Source organism: Galeopterus variegatus, unplaced genomic scaffold, assembly GCF_000696425.1.
Source record: "Galeopterus variegatus unplaced genomic scaffold, G_variegatus-3.0.2 Scaffold380, whole genome shotgun sequence".
Taxonomy (NCBI): domain Eukaryota; kingdom Metazoa; phylum Chordata; class Mammalia; order Dermoptera; family Cynocephalidae; genus Galeopterus; species Galeopterus variegatus.
This window is the reverse complement of record NW_007726491.1, coordinates 18412-39364: the sequence shown is the minus strand read 5'-3', so window position 1 is coordinate 39364 and position 20953 is coordinate 18412. Positions and strand designations below refer to the sequence as shown.

At 50.2% G+C, this 20953-nt stretch overlaps 1 protein-coding gene across 1 annotated transcript in view; it reads left to right on the top strand.

Moving 5' to 3' along the window:
• The window catches only part of XXYLT1 (xyloside xylosyltransferase 1), a 29376-nt gene extending 9281 nt beyond the window's left edge, over nt 1-20095 (top strand). Inside the window, exon 2 of the mRNA XM_008568145.1 lies at nt 19907-20095. Within this exon, the coding sequence (XP_008566367.1) occupies nt 19907-20095 (189 nt within the window). The remainder of the gene's footprint in view (nt 1-19906) is intronic.
• Nucleotides 20096-20953: the final 858 nt, after the last annotated feature.

Genomic DNA, 20953 nt, shown 5'->3' with positions numbered 1-20953 from the left:
GGGGGCTGGGAGAACAGGCGTGTCCCCTCCCCTCCTCTTCTCTCTCTCCGCTCCCATTCCTCTCCTCTCCAGTCGGAAGCTGGGGAGACACTCTCTGGCCTTCAAAGGAGCTCACTGCCCTTCTGGCCTCTGGAAGAATCTGCCCTCCGTCTGCCAGGGAGAGGCCCCAGTGCAGGAGTGTGTGGCTTGGAGCCTGAGACCTGGTTTAAATCCAGCCTGTGACATTTGGGGAGTGTGGCACTGGACCCTGGATGTCACCTTTCTGAGCCTCTGTCCCCTCACTCATGACCTTACAGGGTGGCTGGCAGATAGAAACAAGGCAGCACGGGCCAGGCAACGGCAGGTGGTTAGTAAATGGTGGCTGCTGCTAGTGGTACTGAGCAGGTGCGCCGGGACAGCGGCTGTTTTCTCATCGTTCTAGAAGGCACGTACTTGTTGATCCAGTTGGAGGGCAGTGCAGCTGACCTGCAAAACAGCGTTCTGCTCAGGTCAATTTCAGGCTGTCCTCTTGTTCTTCCCAGCCTTGCTCAGTTCCCCAGACTGCAGTGTTCTCGCCTTCTCTTACCCTCCTCCTCCCCACCCCCGCCTGTGGACAATGCGTCGTTCGCCCCTCTCTGGATCACCCAACACTGTGGCCTTATTTGATGTTCAGTTGCATCCATGCTTTCTCTTTCTTGCTAGAAGGAAGGGGCCCCAGTCCTCATCTCTCCCCTCCCCACCGAGCCTAGCACATGCCTGGCTCCGGGCAGAGGCATTGATCTGGCCTGTGTTCTGGAGTAGGTGCTGCTGTTTCTTGTCAGGATGGTAAAGCTAGAGTCTGTGTGCTTTGCAGTCTTTGTGTAGGCAACATGGATGACCCTGCTGCATCTTCTGGGGATGGAATCTTCTTTGTGAATGTCCTTAGTTTCTAGAAAGTTCCAATTCAAACTTGTTTATTGTAAACTCTGAGCATTTCTGATGTTTTGTTTACCTCTTCTTAGTGCTTTTTGATTTTTTTTTTGTTTTGTTTTGTTTGATTGCACACACCAATTGTTCATAATCTTTTTTGGGGACTAGCCAAGTATAAACTATAAGTGATTTAAAAAGGCCAGGCCACTGGGGAGACCCACATACTCCCGAAGCTTGTTCATAGCCCCTGCTCCTGCCCCGTCCCTCGAGTGGGGTCTCCAGCCTCACCCTCTGTGGCTCTTACCCCTCTGAGTGCTGTGAGGTGGCCCTGTTCTTGTCACATCATCCTGGCAGTCCAGTGTGTGAGCTCTGCGAGACCTTCCCCCATGGTCAGGCCCCTGGAGTCCTGGTTAGTGTGAGGTTCTGGAGGGGCTTCACTGGCTCTGGCAGGTGGACAGATGGATCAGTCATTGTTTGAAAAAAACCTGTGCAGGATCAGGCATGGTGCTTGCTTTGCTTAGGCTGCCCCAGGCCACCTGCTGTCTGGGGGCAGGAGGACACAGGGTGAGGGATTGCAGGTATGCCTGGGACTGCTTTGTGTGGATGGAGAGGCTGTGGGAAGCAGGAGCTTTGAGGGTGTGTGCCCATGGTGAATTGGTAGGATGTGACTTGTCCATCCTATTTGTGAGGGAACTGAGGCAGCTGGCGCAGCAGACCTGGCCCTGTCCCCTGTACCTGGCAGGAGAGTGAGGGCCAGAAACTAGGGATGGGCCATCTTGCTGAGTGCATAGCTCCAGAACAGGAGCTGCAGAGAGAGCTATAGAGCCTGTGCAGCCCGGCCATCCCAGGGAGTGCTCGGCTCTCTTGAGGCTCCACCTTACCTGTACACCCTGGAGTTTCGGGCACACTGTGCCACTTCACACATCTGGGACTTTGCTCTGGTGCTTCCTTTCCTGGAACACCCATCCCTCTCTTCTTTATCTGATTAACTCTTTCACTCCTCAAGATGCAGCTCTGGTGGGGTGCCAGTTATGTGGGGATCCAGCCCTGGCCACTCCACCTTGGTTAGCACTTTTTGTCTGACTCCCGATGTACTGGAACTGGCTCCTCTGTGAGCTGCAAGAGGACAGGGGCTGTGTCTTAGTTCATTCTGTGTCTGCAGGACAGATGTAGTGTAGCACAGGCCCTGGCGTAGTGTAAGGCTCAGCACAAGCTTGTTAAGTTGGAGCAGGTAGATGCCAGTGCAGGTGGGCAGTGAGGTGGAAACGCAAGCCCTGAGGGCTGGCAGGGAGGGAGGGTGGGGCTGCCAGGCATAGGTGCGCCTCAGACGCTCTGTGAGCTCGCTTCTCAGATCTCCAAGGACCTTGGGGTCTTGGCCATCTATAGAGACCCCATGATTGTAAAGAAAGTTTCCTTGTACCTCTTGACATGGGTTCTCCGACCGGAAGTTGTCCAGTCTGAGACCAGACAGGAAGATTCAGGTGTGTTTTAAAGACTTCTTTCTGGGTTTTGGAACTATCCCCCGTGTATTATCATGAAGCAGTACTGGTGCCAGCCTGAAGGAGGTGGGGGGCTTCACTTGCCTGTCTTACCTTAGACAGCTGGAGTGGTTACTTTTTCTGCCTAGAGCCCCCTGCTGGTAAGCAGTGCCTCGGGCAGGCTGTCCAGTCCCTGCCCGTGCCCCCAGGCATTCACTTTCCATGCAAGTATGGTGGACAGAGTCCTGCCCAGGTATTAGTGGTCCTGGCTTCTAGCTCTTTCTCTGACCCTGACTTCCATTGGCAAGGCCTTTCCGTGTCTCATCTGTCAGATGGGTGGGGAATTCCAGCTCTGAGTAATATTCTTAGCTCTCTTCCTGATGTGTGCAAACTGGGTACTAGGAGGTTGCAAAGCAAACGTCCTTTCCAGGCCTGACCTGAAGAGGAGGGTAAGAGATTAGGGAGTCTTGAAGCTGTTGCTCACCTCTTCCTGGAGCAGCGCCTCAAGAGAGCCTGGCCAAGCCCTCTTTGCTGACTGTCCGGGAGATGTGGTTTATTTCTTGGTCTCTGCTCCAAACCAGGCTGCACCTCAGTCCTGAGGAGGCTGACGGGTGAGGAGTGTAGAATCACCCCGGATGTTAATCTCTCAGAGGTTTATCATCATTGTCAGTGACAGCAGCAATTGCCATCGATGAATGAGCTCCTAAGTGGCAGGCACTATGCTAAGTCCTACTTTCATTCTCTCATTTGATCTGCAGGGCCATTAGACCCATGAGGAGGTAGGTAGCCTCCCCTAAAGAGGCTGCACAGGTGAGGGTCCGGAGCCCAGAGCAGGACCATACAGGGTTAGGCTTAGGCTCAGAGTCATACAGCTATGAAGTGGCTGGGCAGGGTTTGAACCCTGTCTTTCTGTCTCTCCTGCATTGTGCCTTGATGTCTGTAATGCCTGTTTATTTTGATGGCTTGTTCTTGTTTCTGCAGTTCCCACGCCTGTGCCTGCTGCTCACTGAGCCTTGCACAGGTGTCCTCTTCCTGTGTCAGCTGGTTGAGGGCAACCAGGTGGCTTGCGGAGAGCAGGCCTCTTATTCTTCCTCCGGGTTCTGCCCCGTGGAACCAGCTGGGAGCCTCTTTTTAGTATGTGGGATCTTGCAAGACTGTGATGTTTGGAGTCCCTCTTCCCTCATTTGGTAGCAGGTCACAGAGCTCTGGGCTCGAGGGAGTCCTGTCCCTGCTCTGTAGTCCAGTCCCTTCATGTTACCTGTGAGGGAACTGAGGCCCAGAGAAGCCAAGTGACTTGCTCAAGGTCAAACAGCTGGTCAGTGGACAAGGGGGTCTGGGATCTAGGTCTCCTGTGCTCCTTTCAGGCTTCCTGCCCCCTGTCTCTCTGCCTACTTTCCTTTTTGTTTGTTTCTGAAGCCAGTTCTGGGTTGTGCTTGTCTCTGTGTACTTGTTTGTCTTCTGTTTTTGTTCCCAGCCTGGCACAGGTTTTGGATCTCACCTACCTGTGACTGCCCTGCAGTCTACTGTGTTTTGTGTACATTGAATGGCTTTGATTCATGCCCCACTGAGTGCTGCTCCAGTGAAGCTGAATGGGCCTCATCAGATGCAAGCCCCAGAGCCATTCTGAAGGGCTGCCACTGTCCCTTTGCCTGGCCCTGCTCAGCCCACTGTGAGCTCAATGGCCTCCCTGGGGGCTGAGCCTGTTGGGGGGAAGGGGAGCTGTGTGTAAGTAGTCCTGCTGCTGTCTCCTGCCTGGTTCTGTACCCCTGCAACCCCAGTCCTACTGTGTCTGTTACAAGAACCTCTGGGTCCTAGGCAGTGGGCTCCCAGTTATGTGAACTAATCTACACAACACACAGTAGGTGCTCTAGATACCTCCTATTCTGCTGGTTTACTGTCCAGCTCAAACACCCCACCTGGAGAGTCCACTCCCTCTGAAGACCTGTTGCTTTATCGGTCTTTCTGATGCTGCTATTATCCGCTGCTCTGTATGCAGCGTTGGTGAGCTTGCCAGACTAGGAGGCCTTAAGGGGTAGGGTCCAAGTCTGATTTTCTCTCTCTCCTGCTGTAGCCTAGTGCAGGAGTGGCATGTGTTTCTTGAATGAGTACAGTGTTGGCTACGGATGGGCCTGGTTCAGATCCCGGCTCTACCTCATCCTTCTGGGAGGCAGTGGGTAGCTTACCTTCTCTGAACTACTTTCTCATCTGCAAAAGGGGTACAGTGATACCACCTAGCTCAAAACATTGATGTGGGGATGAAATTAAGTGAATTAACATGTTCAAAGAAACTGTTGATGCCCAGCAAACACCAGATGTCTGGTGTGGCCCTTAGGAATGGCTGTCCTGCCACCCATGAAGGCCCTCCAGGTGTGTGTCCTGCCCTCAGGCTACTGTGTCCATCCCTAGGATTCCGTCTCATGGTCCTGCTCCGCTGGCCTTCACTTGCTCATCCATCGTCAGCTCAGACCCTGGTGCAGGTGACCACGTCCGAACCTAGACTGTGCGAGCTGGCTGTGTAGAGCTTAGGTTTGTCTCACAAACTAAAAGAGCAAGTTTAGTGCAGAGCTCCCGAGCCCACCCACTGTGTATGTTCCCAGTGAGATGGTGACTGAGTGCAGAGGGCTCAGTTGAGCAGCGTTACCCGCTGTGGCCCTGTTTTTCCACAGTGGAAAAGGAACAAGCTTTTGGCTCAAGGAATGAGTGGATGGTGATGTGGAAATACCCTAGTAAGGGGTGAACCTGCGTCCTGTGGTTGGGAAGGTCGGATGCTTGTTCTGTTGCTGATGACTCCCCGATGTAGGGCAAGTTTAACCTGTGGTGGGTGCAGGGTGGGGCTTTGGTCCTTACGGGTCCTGGAGAGTTGGATGGGCACTGTCCCTCACTGCTGACATCTAAATCACAGCCAGAGTCTCGGGTGCCTGATTGCCCACTGTGCCTGTGCCCGTGGGCTTGCTCATGAAGGGTTGCTGGTGTGGGCCCACTCAGCTGGGGGGAGCTGATGGATAGGGCATGTGGGGGTGCCCTCTAGGAATGCGGCCACATGCTACCCAGCACAGAGGCACTGTTCACTGTGCCCCGGGGGTGGTGCTCCCTGGTGTGGAGCTGGTCGGTGGGTGCCCCTGTGATGTGCGTGAGAGCATCATTTTCCTCTGTGTGTTACAGTTTGAAACTCAACCTAGTTAGTGACTCCCCTCAGCAGGGAAGAGTGAATGGCTGGACAGTCGAGTTTGGTGAGCACCGTTTGCAGAGGATGTAAGGCGTTACGTAGGTTGGTTCTGTTTACACGCCTGTTTCCCAGACTCACTGAGCAGCTTTTGCTTTGATCAGAAACATGAGCAACCCGTGAGCACCGTTTGCAGAGGATGTAAGGCGTTACGTAGGTTGGTTCTGTTTACACGCCTGTTCCCCAGACTCACTGAGCAGCTTTTGCTTTGATCAGAAACATGAGCAACCCGGGCCAGCCCGTGGCTCACTTGGGAGAGTGCGGTGCTGATAACACCAAGGCCACGGGTTCGGGTCCTATACAGGGATGGCCAGTTGGCTCACTTGGGAGAGTGTGGTGCTGACAACACCAAGCCAGGAGTTGAGATCCCCTTACCAGTCATCTTTAAAAAAAAAAAAAAAAAGAAAAAAAAAAAAGAAACATGAGCAACTGGAACCTATGGGTAGCCCCTTATTTACTGATAAGGCTCTCTCAGAGAGTTGGAAGACGTTTTAGAGCAAATGCAAAATAAAAACACTTCTTTTACCTAAGGCAGAAGCTCTGTCCTAAGTAGCTGGCTTTGGGAAATGCAGTATGACCTTGCCGTTTAACCTCGTGGCTTCCAGAACGGTTGACTTCCAAGCCCTTTTCTGAGACATGTGCAGCATCCGGACTTGATTTTTGGAAATCTTTGGGGGATTTGTTATAGTCTGGAAATGTGAGAGGGAAATCTCACTGCGCATGAGAGTGTTCAGCTCTGAGGACTCAGCCTAGTCGCAGGGCCATGGGGTGGGAGTGCGTTGTGAGAACGTGGAAGGAGAAAGTGCTTAGGGAAAAGTGGGGAGCGGTGAACGGACCCCACTGAGAGCCCTTTTTGACCTGCTTCTGTAGGTGGTGTAAACCATCAGTCTCATTCTAACAAACCATCTTCGTCTTCCCACGTTCCTTTTGGGCCCTTGTCACTTGCAGGCCTAATTTTGGTAGCAGGAGAAGTCTGTCCTCTGCTCACTTCACTTAACAGGGGACCCACCCGTGATGTTCCATGTCAGAACCTTCTCCCCATCTTGCTGTCCTGTCCTGTGCTTATTGCTCATGTGGCCGTAACACACCTTATCGTCATACTTCTTTTGTGAGCAGTTCTGTGAGTTTCTGATTTTTCACACTATAAATAACACCACAGGTCAGAACCTTCTCCCCATCTTGCTGTCCTGTCCTGTGCTTATTGCTCATGTGGCCGTAACATACCTTATCGTCATACTTCTTTTGTGAGCAGTTCTGTGAGTTTCTGATTTTTCACACTATAAATAACACCACAAAGAACATCTCTGTGTGTATGGTTTTCTTCTTTTGAATTTTTCCCAGGAACGCTTCCTTGGTTCTTCACAAGGAACACCTCACATTCCTCTGTGGCCCTGTACCCACAAATTAATATGTAGAAATCAGTCCCGGCAGTAATGCTCCGAGGGCTCACTCCTTACCTTCCCACCATAAAGTGGTAATTCATGCTGCACTGCCCTTTCGCTCCTCTTAAGTAGTTTATTTTTAAACATAAAAATTTTAAATTATGAAGCAAATCAAAACAGAAAAATTTAGGAAAAAGTGTGACAGAAACCTCTGTTCCTACAGTATAGGTTAAATAGGTGCTAACATTTTGTATTTGCTTCCGATTCTTTTTTTAAAGAAATTAACCACTGTAGGGATAGCTGAGGCCCGCCTCTGCTGCTTGCCCGTCGACTCTCTCCAGAGGTGCTCACTGTCACACGGGAGGAGCTGATGTGTGTGGAGTGTGTATGTACCTGTTCTTTCCCTTCTCCCCTTGTCCATGTGTGCATAAGAGAGATATATGTTATTGCTTTGTATGTTTTCAGCATATATAAATGTTCTCATTTTATATATCCTTTTCATATTTCTTTTTTTACTCAACACTGTGGTTTTAAGGTTATCCCAGTAGATACATGTAGATCTTGTTCAGTCATTTTAGCTGCTGTGTGGTATTTCCTTATGGTAGACCTCAGTTTACCCATTTTCCATCTGAGAGATGGCTAGGCAGTTCCCCTTTTTTTGCCATCCCACAAATTGCTGTGGTGAACACCCAGGTGCACACCTGCGTGCACAGATGTGCTTGAGGCCCTCCAGTTTCCACACGTGGAAGGGGTTAACTGGTCTTGGAGCATCTGTGTCTTCAACTTTAGGAGATGCTACTGAGCTCTTCCAGTGCAGAGGTCCCCCTCCTCACCCCATGGTCTCCTGAGCACTTGGTGTGGACTCCCTTTCCTTGGTGTGGGTCCTGCTGCCTTTGAGACAGGAGGTAGAAACTTGGGGGCAACTTTGGGAAGAGGGTAGGAGGGAAAATTTGAGGGCAGACTTGAGTGGCTCCTTAGTGCCACCTCAAACTTCCTGGTTGTATAGAGACGTGGGCCAGTCTTCCCCAGAGTTTTCAGCATCTCTCTGAATGAGGGCAGAGAGGAGAGTGCCTCTGGAGGAAGGTGCACGTTGGTCTGTCTTTGCCTTACCCCCTTGCAGGCGGGGGGACAGGGCTGTATGAGAAGCCAGTGACTTGTCCTGTAACCTGTGGGTAGCCCCTTCCCACCTTGTTGGGCCCCAGTTTTCCTTTCTGAAACACAAGGGGTCAGATCAATAATTTGTGTGGCCTTTTAGTGCTACACGTGTTACTCACCCACTTTGGTTTTTGCAATTAGCAGGTAGCCTCCAATTTCCTAGTCATGGGCTGCTAGGCCTGAGCCCTGGAAGGCCAGCAGGTGGGGGGTGGGGGATGGTGGGGGAACCTGCCTTGCAGGAAGGCAGCAGTGGCCTGGGATGACCTGGCTGTCTCCTTCCTGTGGCACCAGCTGTGCCCAGTTAAACGTTCTGTTCTTTCAAAATAGCTTGAGAGAATGTCCTCAAATCCCAAGAGCTCAAGGCCAGTACAGGTTTATGCTGATAGAGGGAAGCCTCAGGCTGCTGCTGGCCCTCCTGAGTGGCCCACAAAAGCCAGGGGCAAAGGAAACATGCTTTCTTTGAGAGGAGCATTTTTAAGGTCCCCGTAACCCTATCCAGTATTACTATCTGAAATCTTCATTCAGCCAGTATTTACTGTGTGTCTCCTATGCCAGGCACTGTCCTAGGAGCTTTGTATATCAACAAACAGCAGAGATTGAACAGGTGAAAAGTCCCTGCCCTTGTGGAGCTTATGCTCTGGCAGGAAGAAGATTGAATGAACTAATAAAAGTCGTCTACTTGGCTGCCTGGGTGACTGTGAAGTAGGGGCTTGAAAGGGGTTAGGTTTCATTTCGTTTCTTTGTTCCATGAAAAGCAGATGAATAAATTATGTAGAATGTTAGCAGGTGAGTAAATGATACAGCATGTTAGCAGGGTAAAAGGGATCAGGAGCACGGGGCGGTTGTGATGTTTGATTGAGTCGGCAGGGAAACTGGCATTGACAAGCTGGCATTGAGCAGGGACCTGAGGGAGGGAAGGGGCTGGCCAGGCAGCCACTGGGGAGGAGCATTCGGGTGACTGGGTGTCAGGTGGAAGGTGCCTGGTGTGTTTGTGGCTCAGTGTGTGGCCTGGGGAAGTGCAGTAGGTAGGATGTCAGTGGTCACGGGAGGAGGGAGGATTCTGGCCTTGACTCTGTGTGAAAGGAGGGGAATAACTGGCCGCTGTGTGGAGAAGAGAATGGAGGGAGATCCTTTAGGAGGCCTCGTCCTGGCCCTGGGGAGAGAGGATGGTAACTGACTGGGTGCAAGCTCTGGAAGTGGTGAGCAGTGGAGGGACTCTGGAGCCAGGAAAAGGCTTTGGCTGGGTTGGGAAATGATGAGTTTTCCTACACAGGAGTTTACTCACACATGGACTTGAAGTCTGTGGCATCAAGAGGGCTATAAACAGCATGTTTACGAAACTCGTGTTTGTAGAGTACCCACCCGTGGGAGCTCTGCCCCTCAGTGAGGGAGCAGGGTAGGAAAAGTGGAGAAAGGGCAGTGCCTGCTGACTGAGAGACTGTATGTGTTCTAGAATTGGCAGGACTTGGGCTCAAATTGGACCCCAGCCATCCCCCAGGTCACCTTGGAAAGTTGACTTCATCTTTCTGGCCATGGCTGCCTCCTTTATAAAGGGCACAGTCACGGCGAAGCTTGAATGAGCTCATGTTTGTCTATGTTGTTGTCTGACATACGTTTTGTTTCGTTTCTTTGTGGTGCCATGAAGAGCAGATGCCAGTGAGCTGTGTGCCTGACTGGAGCCAAGTGCTTGTCATACGCCTGCTGTGTGCTGTGTGCATGCCATGTACTGTGTGCTTGTCATGTGCAGTGTGCCTGTCATGTGTCTGTCATGTGCCTGCCGTGTGCCATGTGCTTGCTGTGTGCTGTGTTCCTGCTGTGTGCCATGTGCCTGTCATGTGCTATGTGCCTGTTGTGTCCCTGCCATATGCTGTGTGCCTGTCATGTACCTGCTGTGTGCCCTGTGCTTGTCATGTTTTATGTGCCTGATATGAGCCCTTTGCCTGTCACATGCTGTGTGCCTGTCATGTGCCATGTGCCTGATGTGAGCCAGGAGCTGCTTAGAGAGGTACTGGATCTTTAATACCTGGTGGATGTAACATCTTCAGGTTACAGGAAGGGATTTAGTGAGAGGCTTTAGATGAGGGATTAGGTGATCTGGTTCTGACGTCAGCCTGTATGACATAGGGGACGAGGGGAAGGCTGGAGCTTAGTGTGCTGAACACCTACTGGCTGCCAACACTGTGCTTAGCACTTTAAATCCATTGTCTCACCTGCAAAAGGAGGTGATAGACATGAACAGTATCACCAAAATCAGATCATCTGAAGGTTTTCTTCACGGTTTTTGCCAATGCCCTGGAACCACCTGCAGCATTACCTACTTAGCATGTATTTTACACTGACTCAGTTTTTCCTTCCTTTCTCCTTAGCCTCTCCTGAAGTAATATCAGTGAAATCACAGTTCTAAAGTGTTTTTACTAATTTTTCTAATATTTTGCACATCAAAATAAATTAAAGTACTAAAATGGTTGGTCTGTGTGCCTCTTAGAATTCCCCTTTGTACCCTCAGGTGGTATGTGCACCATATGGTGATGGGAGCACTGGATGAGGGGGTTTCATGACACCTAGGAGAGCAGGCAGCCGGGAAAGTTACCGAGCCTGCTGTGGAGTCTGATGGTCCAAGCTGGGCTGGCACTCTGGGCACCATGGATCCCTGCTTGGGCTCTGGGGGAGTGGGTGGCCAGAGGGGACTGAGGCTCAGCATCTGTTTTAAGGCAGCCAGGCCTCTCAGGGAGACCATGTACAGGGGTGGGGGTGTAGGAGAGTGGCAGGGCTCCCAACTGAGGCCACTGTCCTGCACACCTGGTTGAAGTAGGAAGCTGGCCAAGTGCATCCTTGTGGGTGTCCCTTGTAGTAAACCTCAATGTTCTTTGGGGGTCGTAGGTCACAGGACGATTCCCACACAAAAAAGAACAAATCAGGGAGCCCGATGAAGAAGACTGGACAGACCTACAACTGCTCGACCTGTTGAGTAGGTGGACTGTAAAAGCTCACCCCAGGGTTTCACAGTAAAACCTCCAGTCTGCAGTTTTCTCCGTCTTCTGCCATCTCTTCTCCATTCCTGCTTTCCTTCTCTTTCATAACTTTTCCCATCTATTTGTTTTTTTTTTTTCCTTTTTGTCTTTTTTTCGTGTCCGGCAACGGATCGCAACCCTCAGTGTCGCGCCCGTACCAGACCGGGACCGGCAACGGGATCGCAACCCTCGGTGCTGCGCCCACACCTCGCTCAGCGAGTGAGCGGGAACTGGTCTGTATGTGGGATCCGAACCCTCGGCGGGAGCGCCACCGCGCTTCCCAAGCAGCGAACTGTAGCAGTGCGCCACTGGGCCGGCCCAACTTTTCCCATCTATTGGGGGGGGGAGGTAAAAAACCCATTATTTTGTAAAAAAACTGGCTTCTACTGTCAGGAAAATTTAGTACTAAATGTAAAATATCAAAACCTCATGATTTATACATGGAGCCAATTAAGGAGTACTTATATCCACTATGCAAGGATTATTTGCTTTAAGCACAGTTCAATAAAAGTATTCTTTAGTGGGTGCTGAAAAAAGGTGGGGAGTGACTCTGTGCATTTGTTTTTAGAAATAGCTGCTCAGTGTTGATGGCAGGAATCAGGACCAGGAGGCGGAGCAGCGGGCGCTGAGTGGCCCGGGGAGCTGGAGAGGGGCTGCGGGGCTGTGGGAGGTTGGTGGACTGTGTGAGAAATCGTGGGTTTATGCTGCGGAACCCCTCGGCGATGTCAGGAATGTCTGCAAGGGCCTGTGGCCACATTCTGAAGTCACTGGCAACTGGTCGTGTGCACATGCAGAGTCCAGAGGACAGCACAAGCCCCGCAGCGCCCACGTTTCCTCTGGAGCTGCCTTACGGTTATTGGTTCCTTCATGATCGGCCTGTCTAGGGCTCACTACCAGTCTCTTTGCCCTGCTCTCCACTCCTTTCAAAGCGTTTCTCTCTGTGTCTTCTCTGACTCTTCCTCACCCTTGAGGGACATGGCTCCCTGGTTTGCCATAGCTCCTGGTGGTCATCTGGAAATTCATCTGGAAGCCCCAGGTGTTTGAAGGTCCACAGCGTGGAACACCTGCAACACAGACCAACCTCGTTCTTGCTCATTCTCCACGCACCACCTCTACACATCATCGTGCCAACAAAGTCTTCATCTCTTTATGTGCTTGCCAAAGACCGACCTACTGCTGGAGGGGAGGAGGACAAGGACCAGAAGAGGGTGAGGAGGAGGAAAAGTTGGTCTGGCCACACTGGGCACAGAGTGGGCACTTCATCTAATTCCTTAGCCTGGGCTCGTCTTTCTTCCAGTTATGACAGCCTTGTTTTCCTTGGAACTGATCTTGGAAGCTCTGTGAGGAGCTCCTGAAAGAGAATTGGGGTTTTGAAAGAGGGGAGGGGTATAGCTAGTTATGCTCTCTTCATTACAGGCAGGAAAATAAAGCAAGGTGAAAACATGAGTGGGGTGGATGGAGCTGCTGAGGACAATGGATTGTCAGCATGTGAGGCTGTGGTGTCCTCTCCACCTTCTCCCTAACCCACCAGGGCAAACCCATCGTTCCTTCAGCTGCTCCTCAGATGACCTGGTGTCACCATGCCACCTTGGTCTTCTTCTTTTGTCACTCCAGAATTTGCCCATTGCCTTGCTGCAGTGTGATTTCAAGAGCTGAACCCGACTGGCACCATGAGGCAGCCTGACTGGCATGGAGTACGGAGGGGTCATCCATGACCTCCCTTCTCAGAGTGTCTGGGGACCACCTGCAGTTGAGTCACTTGGGATGGTTTTTATTTTTATTTTTACTATTTTAAAAAGATGACCAGTAAGGGGATCTCAACTCTTGACTTGGTGTTATCAGCACCACGCTCTCCCAAGTGAGCCACGGGCCAGCCCTGGGATGGTTTTTAAATGAAGATTCCCGAGCCTCACCCCAGACCCTGACTCAGAATCTCTGGGGTCAGGACCCAGGAATCTGCATTTTACAAGGTTCCCCAGCGAGAACCTCTACACGCTGAAGCTGAAGACCCTCTGACCCACAGCTACACTCCTGCTCAAGCAAAGTTTGCAGGCTTGTTGGAGGCATGTCTTCCTGATGATGTTGTTTGGCCATTAGTCACCTACCTTCCAGTGGGCCTGTCTCTGTCATGTTATCTTTCCTGCTTGTCCTACCCTGCCTTGGTCATATCAAGGTCTTGGAGAACTGGAATATGGCCCATCTCTGCTAAAATGTTGGCAGTCTTAATGGAGTCCCAGAACATTAATTGCACCTCCGGTTACCTGGGAACCACTGATGGTTCTTACTATAGTAAGTGTGAGGTGGGATGAGGCTGGGGAGGGAGCAGACAATTGTGTTGTGATGACTGGACGCCCTGTAGTGAGGACAAAGGGGTCGGCGGCTGTAGCTTTTGAACTGTTAGTAAAGTGGGTCATAAGACTGGGTATTGGAAATTGCTTTAGAAATTAGATGGGCAGGCTTCTTTTTTTCTCTTCAGCTGCTTGTGGTTCTGCATGATAAAATTAGATTATATCTAGGGCATCTTGCAGAAGTGGTAAAAATCATATTAGGGAGGGGCCCAACCTGTGGATCTTTTTTTTTTTTTCTTTTAAAAGCTGCACATCAATTATTGTTTTTACCTTTTTCATTTAAAACTAACAAATTCAGAGCATTTTTCACTTATCCTGGGGGGTCTTTGTTTACAAAGTGAGTTAAAATTATTGGAGGGGGCAACATGCAGCCACTGGTAACTGATGGTGTTTTTAGGACCTGTTAGTGATTAAAAAAGAGAGATCAATGGATCTCTGTTGCTCTACCCATTTATCACTCAATCTATTGCTCCCTAGTCCAGAAAAACTTCATTTAAAGAAACACCTTTGATAAATTTCAGACAGGGTTACTGTGAAGCAGCTTGCAAGTTGGATACAAGATTTCTTAAGCAACAGCTCCTACTGACAGTGAGATATTCCTGCCTGGCTCTACTGGACATTTTAACCAGTAGGTTAAAGGTGAAAAGGTGGCCCGTGTTCCTGAAGGTTTAGAATAAGTGCCATGTGGAAGACAGTTCTCTCCTCTGGGCAAGGGCTGAGGTGGAGATGGAGGGGCACATGTATGCCCGGGGAGAGGACCTGGGGTAGGAAGGAGCTGCTGAGCTCTCAGGTCATCCCGGGAACATGTCCTGCAGGGCCACCGCTCTGTGTCCTGGAGCAGGTTGTTATGTCACCCCCCTCTCTGGATGCTTTGATCTCTGCCCATTTATTTCCTCATTCCTACCTATAGCAACACTTACTGAGCCTCTCCTGTGTGTGAAGCACTTGGCTAAGAGCTGGATACACAGCAGTGAACAAGACAGACAGGGTCCTGCTCCCATGGTGCCTGACAGCCTGGTTGGGAGCTGGGGGGAGACAGACAATAAATGACGAAACACTTAAAATATGACATGTCAGGTGGTGATAAGTGTTATGGAGAGAATCTGGTAATGGATTAGCCAGAACTGATTGTGCGTGTATGTGCATGTATGTTTGTGGTGTGTGTGTGTGTGTGTTGGTGGGAGGGGGCTAGTAGCCACGTTTTTTGGTGAGGGAAAATCTCAGGAGGTGACATTTGAACTGATACCTGAAGGGCTAGAAGGATCCAGGCACGAGGAGATAGTGGGGGAGAGTGCTCTGCACAGACAGAATAGCCAGTGCAGAGGCCCCATGGTATGCACGTGTTTGGCATGTTTGTGGAATTGAAAGACTGCCAGTCTGTTAGCAAGTTTTTCTTTCCCTTGTAGGAATATGCCTTCACATTCATAGTGCAGGTCAATGAGGAAGTAATTTTTTTCCAGAAAATCATTTTTGTCCAGCTCTTGTTGTTGATTACTAAGATCCCTCAGATTAGTGATGTGGCTGTGGGAGCTGACCGGCCTTGGGGGGATGCATGCTCTGTCCCTGCCCACTGCCCTCAGAGCAGATCATTCTGTGGGGCTTGTTCCCTCATTTGTCCTAAAGGGTATGGGGCTGAGGGGTCATGGGGGACCTGCCCTTGCTCTGAGAAGGCATACCAAGCTGCGGGAGGCCTGAGAGCAGGAGACTGGCAGAGGGAAGGTATTATTTCCAACTGAAGGAAGTTTTTCTGATTCATTAAGACTTCTTCTATTCAGAATTGTGTTTAATTTACCTGTGGGCTTGGATTGTTTTAGAAACTTTAGAAGCAGTTTGCAAATAGGTACTTCATACTAAGCATGAAGAGTGTGGAAGGAACCTTCTGGTTGGGCACTGGGCAGCCCCTTGCAGAGGCAGGACTAGAGGTGTGGGCTGAGTGTAGCAGGAGGAAGACCTGTAACTATCTTCCATCCAGCCAGAGCACTGCTGAGTGGAGCAGCTCCAATTATTGCCTGCAGTTTCTTGGGACTACGTAAATACAGAACACATTCTCTTCTCAAATGTGGGTATTCTTATATGCAAAAGGCATTCTAACTGTATTGGAACGGGGTAAAAACAATGTCACTTGTTCTTTATTGAGCACCCACTACATTCCTCGTAAGATCCCCATGAGACAGGCAACATGATTCTTTCCTATATTCTATATGAGCGAGGGTGTTTAAGTGTTTTGACCAGGGTTGCCAGGTGACTAAGTGGCGTTATAGCATCTGAACCCAGGACCATGCTCTGAATAAGGAGCCACTCTGCATCTTGAGTCTCAGAGGCACTGACTCCCCACCACTGGAGTGATTCCAGCCAAAACTAGAGGCCCAGCGAGTGGGATGATAGATAACTACGTGGGAAGCGTGCTTCTGTTGATGATGGCATGATTTCTTGCTGAGCCCAGGTGTTGTGTGCAGAATCCTTCCTACCCAGTGCTCTGGGAAGTCTCTCAGGACGAGTTGTTCCTGCAGTCAAGGGATTCAGTGTTTGGTGGGGTGCACCAGGAATGTTAGATTTGGATAGGTTTTCCCAAGCTTTGCACTGTCAGTCTCCTCTCCTACTGCTCTTCTGGAGACAGTTTCTGGCTGATCCTCAGCCTCTGGACAACCTGTGGCATTGCTGCCTGCAGCTGGAGGAGTTGCTGTTCTTCAAGCAGGCTTTGGGGTTTCCCAGAAACTTGGCACCTTCCTGTGCTCAGGGCCAGCCCTCACTACCTCTGTTCTTGGCTCCAAGAGCATAGCTGTGACATGACTCCCAGAGGGGCAGGCAAGTTATACATGAGTTTTCTCCACCAGGAGAGCTAAGGGCTTGGTGTGGCTTTATGTCCCTGGTGAATGTTGAGAGGGGCAGGGGCCTGGCTCTCAGGCCCCTCTCTGCCAGCCAGCGTGGGGCCAGGCTGGCAAAGAAACCTGCTTGGGCAGGCAAGTTATACATGAGTTTTCTCCACCAGGAGAGCTAAGGGCTTGGTGTGGCTTTACGTCCCTGGTGAATGTTGAGAGGGGCAGGGGCCTGGCTCTCAGGCCCCTCTGTGCCAGCCAGCGTGGGGCCAGGCTGGCAAAGAAACCTGCTTCTGCTGGCCCCAGGCTCTGCCATGACTGGTTGCCTTTTCCTCCCTGTGTTGGAAGTGTCACGGATGTGCTGTGTGATAGAATATGGGGCAAACTTCCCCTCTCTTTTCCCCTTCTCCCACAACTGTCCTTTTCAAAAGAGTTGAGTCTTTCTAAAGTCTCTTATATTACACAACACTTTCTCAATTACACCCTTTTGTTTTGAACAACAGAGTACCATTTCAGGACACCTTAGCCTGAAAAAAACCTCAATCATTACTGAATTTAGTTGCTTCTAGAATTAACTAAGAAATAAAAGGAGGCAAAGAAATCTAAGAGATTTAATCATTATTCCTTGGGGTCAGGGGTCTGACCTCATAATTCTAAGGGTGGAGTATTATTATAAACAAGCCCAAAGATCACTAATAAAAGAAAGAATAAATGAAAGAAAGATTAGTAAGTGGCTACAAATACATGATTATAGGCCGATGAAAAAACCAACTGCCTTAATGATATGAATGTGGGTTCTTGTGGGCTGGGATAACATTTCCAATAACAACATCCTGCATAGATTCACAAGGAGCTGTACCCAACACATCTTAAATGTCTAGTGAGGATGATGTGCTCTGGGTGACCCAACTTGACTCTAGGCTTGATAAAGGCATTATTGTTGGTGTGTAGGAAGGATTTGAAAAAAAAATTATTTTGTAAGCTGGGTGTGGGAAAATGGTATTTTATACTTAATAGGATTTTAATTTTAAATGTGTGTATATAGATAAATTAATACAACCGTGATTTGATTTTTTTGTCTACCTCCTAAAACTCATGTATTCAAGTTGGCACATTTTGGATCTTCTCATTGGCCAGTTGCCTTCAATATGGGAGGCACCAGGTTTCCTAGGTTATATGGCAATTTGTCCTGTAGCTCCTGAGGTGGGGGATTTGGAAGGGAGGCGGGAAGGACGAGGGGTGGTCTTTTCTCTCTCCACTCTGTTCTTTTTCTCTCTTCACACTGCTTTGCTGCCCCTGCCAGGCACCAAAGCCCTGGTCTTCGTTGGCGGCTCCAGAGTGTGCCAGACCCCCACCCTGTCCTCAGGGAGATCACAGTTTGCACACCTATTTTAGGCTTTGGGAGGCCTGGGCGTTTTGAAACACACTTGCAGTGTCTGTGGTTTGCTTCTTGCTGCATAAAGTGTATTCCATGGAACATATTAATTTATCTTTAAGTAGATTTATTATGTGAAATATTCATTGGAGTGGACTTCACAGTACAGCATCTGGAACATGTACTGAGTACAGTTTGTCCTTGTCAGTCTATTAATGCTGATGGGCTGCATTTGTCTCCTGTGAAGCTTTGGGGTGGGCTGGGGCTGGGAGGGGAGCGAGCTGCCATCGCCGCAGGGGCCCGCTCTGTGCGTGTGCAGGTCCATTCTTTCTCTTCCTTCTTAATGAATGTGGAGGCTTCCACTTCTGTGAGAACCCTCTTGTGAGCTTCCAGCCTCTTGTCCAATTCCAGCCTCCAGTGATGGTTTGGAGCATAACGAGGCTCAGAGTGCACACGAGTGAAAACTGATCTGTGGGGAGAGGGTAGCTAAGATATATAGGAAATATATAAGAAATACAAGAAATTAGGGAAGAACAGGCCCAAATCAGAACCATAAGTAGGGAAAAGCAGTCAGGGCAGTTTACCACCATTGCAGGGCCGTGACGACCGAGGCTCTAGAAGTTCAGGGTGTGCAGGTGATACTGAGACGGGGACAGGAAGGAACCTGGGCAGAGAACGGGGAGAGATCAAAGGTGAATGGCAGACTGCAGCCCACCTGTTTGAGAACTTCTTGGGCACCGCCCACACCTGTCCTTTCTTCCACTGGCAGGGTCACTGACAGAGTGAATGGGCTGGTCAGGGGGTTCATGGTCTTTACCTTTTCTGCTGGCACCTGTTCAGATGGGTTCCTGGGCTGGGAGTTGGCGTGGTGATGGTTAAGCAGCCAGGTGGCAGCCTGGCAGGCTTGTCCTGTCCGCTGCCAGGGATGAGGGTGGTGGGAAGGCGTCACCTGCACATCTCTCAGGAGGGCTGAGGAAGGAGGAGGAGGAACACCCGGGCTCCTGGCTTGAGTGCCTCTGTGTGTAGTGGAGTGATCCAGATGCTGTGGGGCACTTGCAGCAACAAAAAAACCTTGTAAGACATATATGAACAGAGGGTATGGTAATTTGGAATCTTGTATGAGGCTGGGGCTTCCTGTAGGATGGATTTCTAATCTTCTGGAATAGTGGCAGACAAGGAAAACCAACTCAGGGTCCTACTAGTACTCTAGTCTCCTCTAATCGCTAGTCGTGCTGATGTCTCCCTCCTTCATTGGTCACTGTTAAGGGAAGAGGATGTGTTTAGAGTGAAAAGAACATGGGTCTGGGAGTCCCAAGACCAGGGTTAAGGTGTGACTCTGCACTTCGCTGTGGGACCTTGGGTGAGTGTGACCTCTGTGAGTGTCTGCTTTCTCATTTGTAATGTGGAGGCTGTAATAGTGATGTCTGCCTCTGTGAAGTCCTGGGTTGTCATGGGGATCCATGTGTGTTTGTGAGAGCATTTCCTAAATTGCAAAGCCTGTGCAGCAGGTGGTGACACCTCTAGACTTGTAAGTGCTTTGAGGGAGATAGTACTTGGTTATTCCTTCTGCCTCTCACAGTGCCTCCAGAGTGTCTGGGGCACTCAAGAAATGCTTGTTGAGTTGTTTGAGATGAGTTTACTGTGGCACTGAGCATTTCCCAGGTTCCATTTTCCAGTGGCCAGATCCTCTCATTGTTCGCACTCTTGGATGAAGGAGGCAGAGCTGAAGCATCTGACCAGCCTGTGGAACACATGTAGAGGTCACCAGGAGGTGGCGATGCCCGAAGCAGTGTCAGCCAACCAGACATCCTGAGGATCCTGAGTTCTAAGACCAGACACTTTAATATGGTTTCCAGTTGCTGGGCACAGAGCTACACCGTCAGGGTTGCCCCACTTGAAGTTCAAAAGCAGAAAGCTGTTCCCATTCCCTGTCCTCCCTCCCACTTCTCTTCCACTGCACCCCTCTCCCATGCATGCCTGTACACACCTCCACCCCCTAGTGTCCCTGTCCCCATAGCCAGCCTCTGCACTGCCTCGACTCTGGCTCCCCATTCTTCCCCATTTCTTTAACTCTCTGTTGCTACTCTGCACTCTCACCCCCTGCTCGTGGACCCTGGATAGGTGCCACCTGTTTCTACCTTCCTGGGCTCAGGAGTGTTGGGTGTCTTTCTGGAGCTCAGGGTGGGAGCTGATTGGCTGACTCCTGTGGTTTTCCTGTGCCCCACTACAGGTCATCTTCCACGATGTTGCTGTGCTGACGGACAAGCTCTTCCCTGTTGTGGAGGCCATGCAGAAGCACTTCAGTGCGGGCTCAGGGACCTACTACAGTGACTCCATCTTCTTCCTCTCGGTCGCCATGCATCAGATCATGCCCAAAGGTAACCTGAACTGCCAGGAGCAGCAGCCCCTGGGTGTTTGATGTTTGCATCCATTTCCTTAGCTCCAGCACTGCCAGTGCCCTGTATCAGAGAAAAGAGCTCCACTGAAACATGAGGGAGAGGCTGAGGGACTCAGCCACACTCTGTGTACAACAGAGCTTCCTATTCAAAGAATCAGGGGCAAGGCCCTGGGTTATGTGGTTCCTGGGCCCATTTCTGAGGACATGGTATGGGTTGTACAGTATGTTGTCCCTGGGCTTGGGAGATGTAGGCTCCAGCCCTGATTTTGCCCCTTGCATGCACTGCCCCCCTCCAGAACTTAGTTTGCTCATCTGTAAAATGAAGGTTGGGCTAGATGACCCTCCGTCCAAAAATTTGTGATTCTGTTCTTTCTAGTTTGAATCTGTATTTATCAAACTTAAAAAAAACAAATCTAGATGTGAGAGGTACAAATTATGATCAAATAGAACTTTTCTGAAACTCTGATGCACAATTAAAAGGATTTTCTGGGCTTCTGTTCCTCCAGGGAAGAGATGCAGCTGTCCTGCTCTCATAAGTCCAGCTTGTGTGGAATTGCTGGCAGGGCTGGTCATCCTTGGACTGGAAGCCTTGGAGAGAAATAGAACTTTTCTGAAACTCTGATGCACAATTAAAAGGATTTTCTGGGCTTCTGTTCCTCCGGGGAAGAGATGCAACTGTCCTGCTCTCATAAGTCCAGCTTGTGTGGAATTGCTGGCAGGGCTGGTCATCCTTGGACTGGAAGCCTTGGAGAGGTCTTCTTCATGCATGTCCCTGGCTTCTGGGTTCCCCTTTCAATGATCCTTGATTGATTCTGGACATTGCCTCATTTTTGGCCATGGTGAACCATGACCTGAACCTCTTAGGGGTGAAAAGGCGTG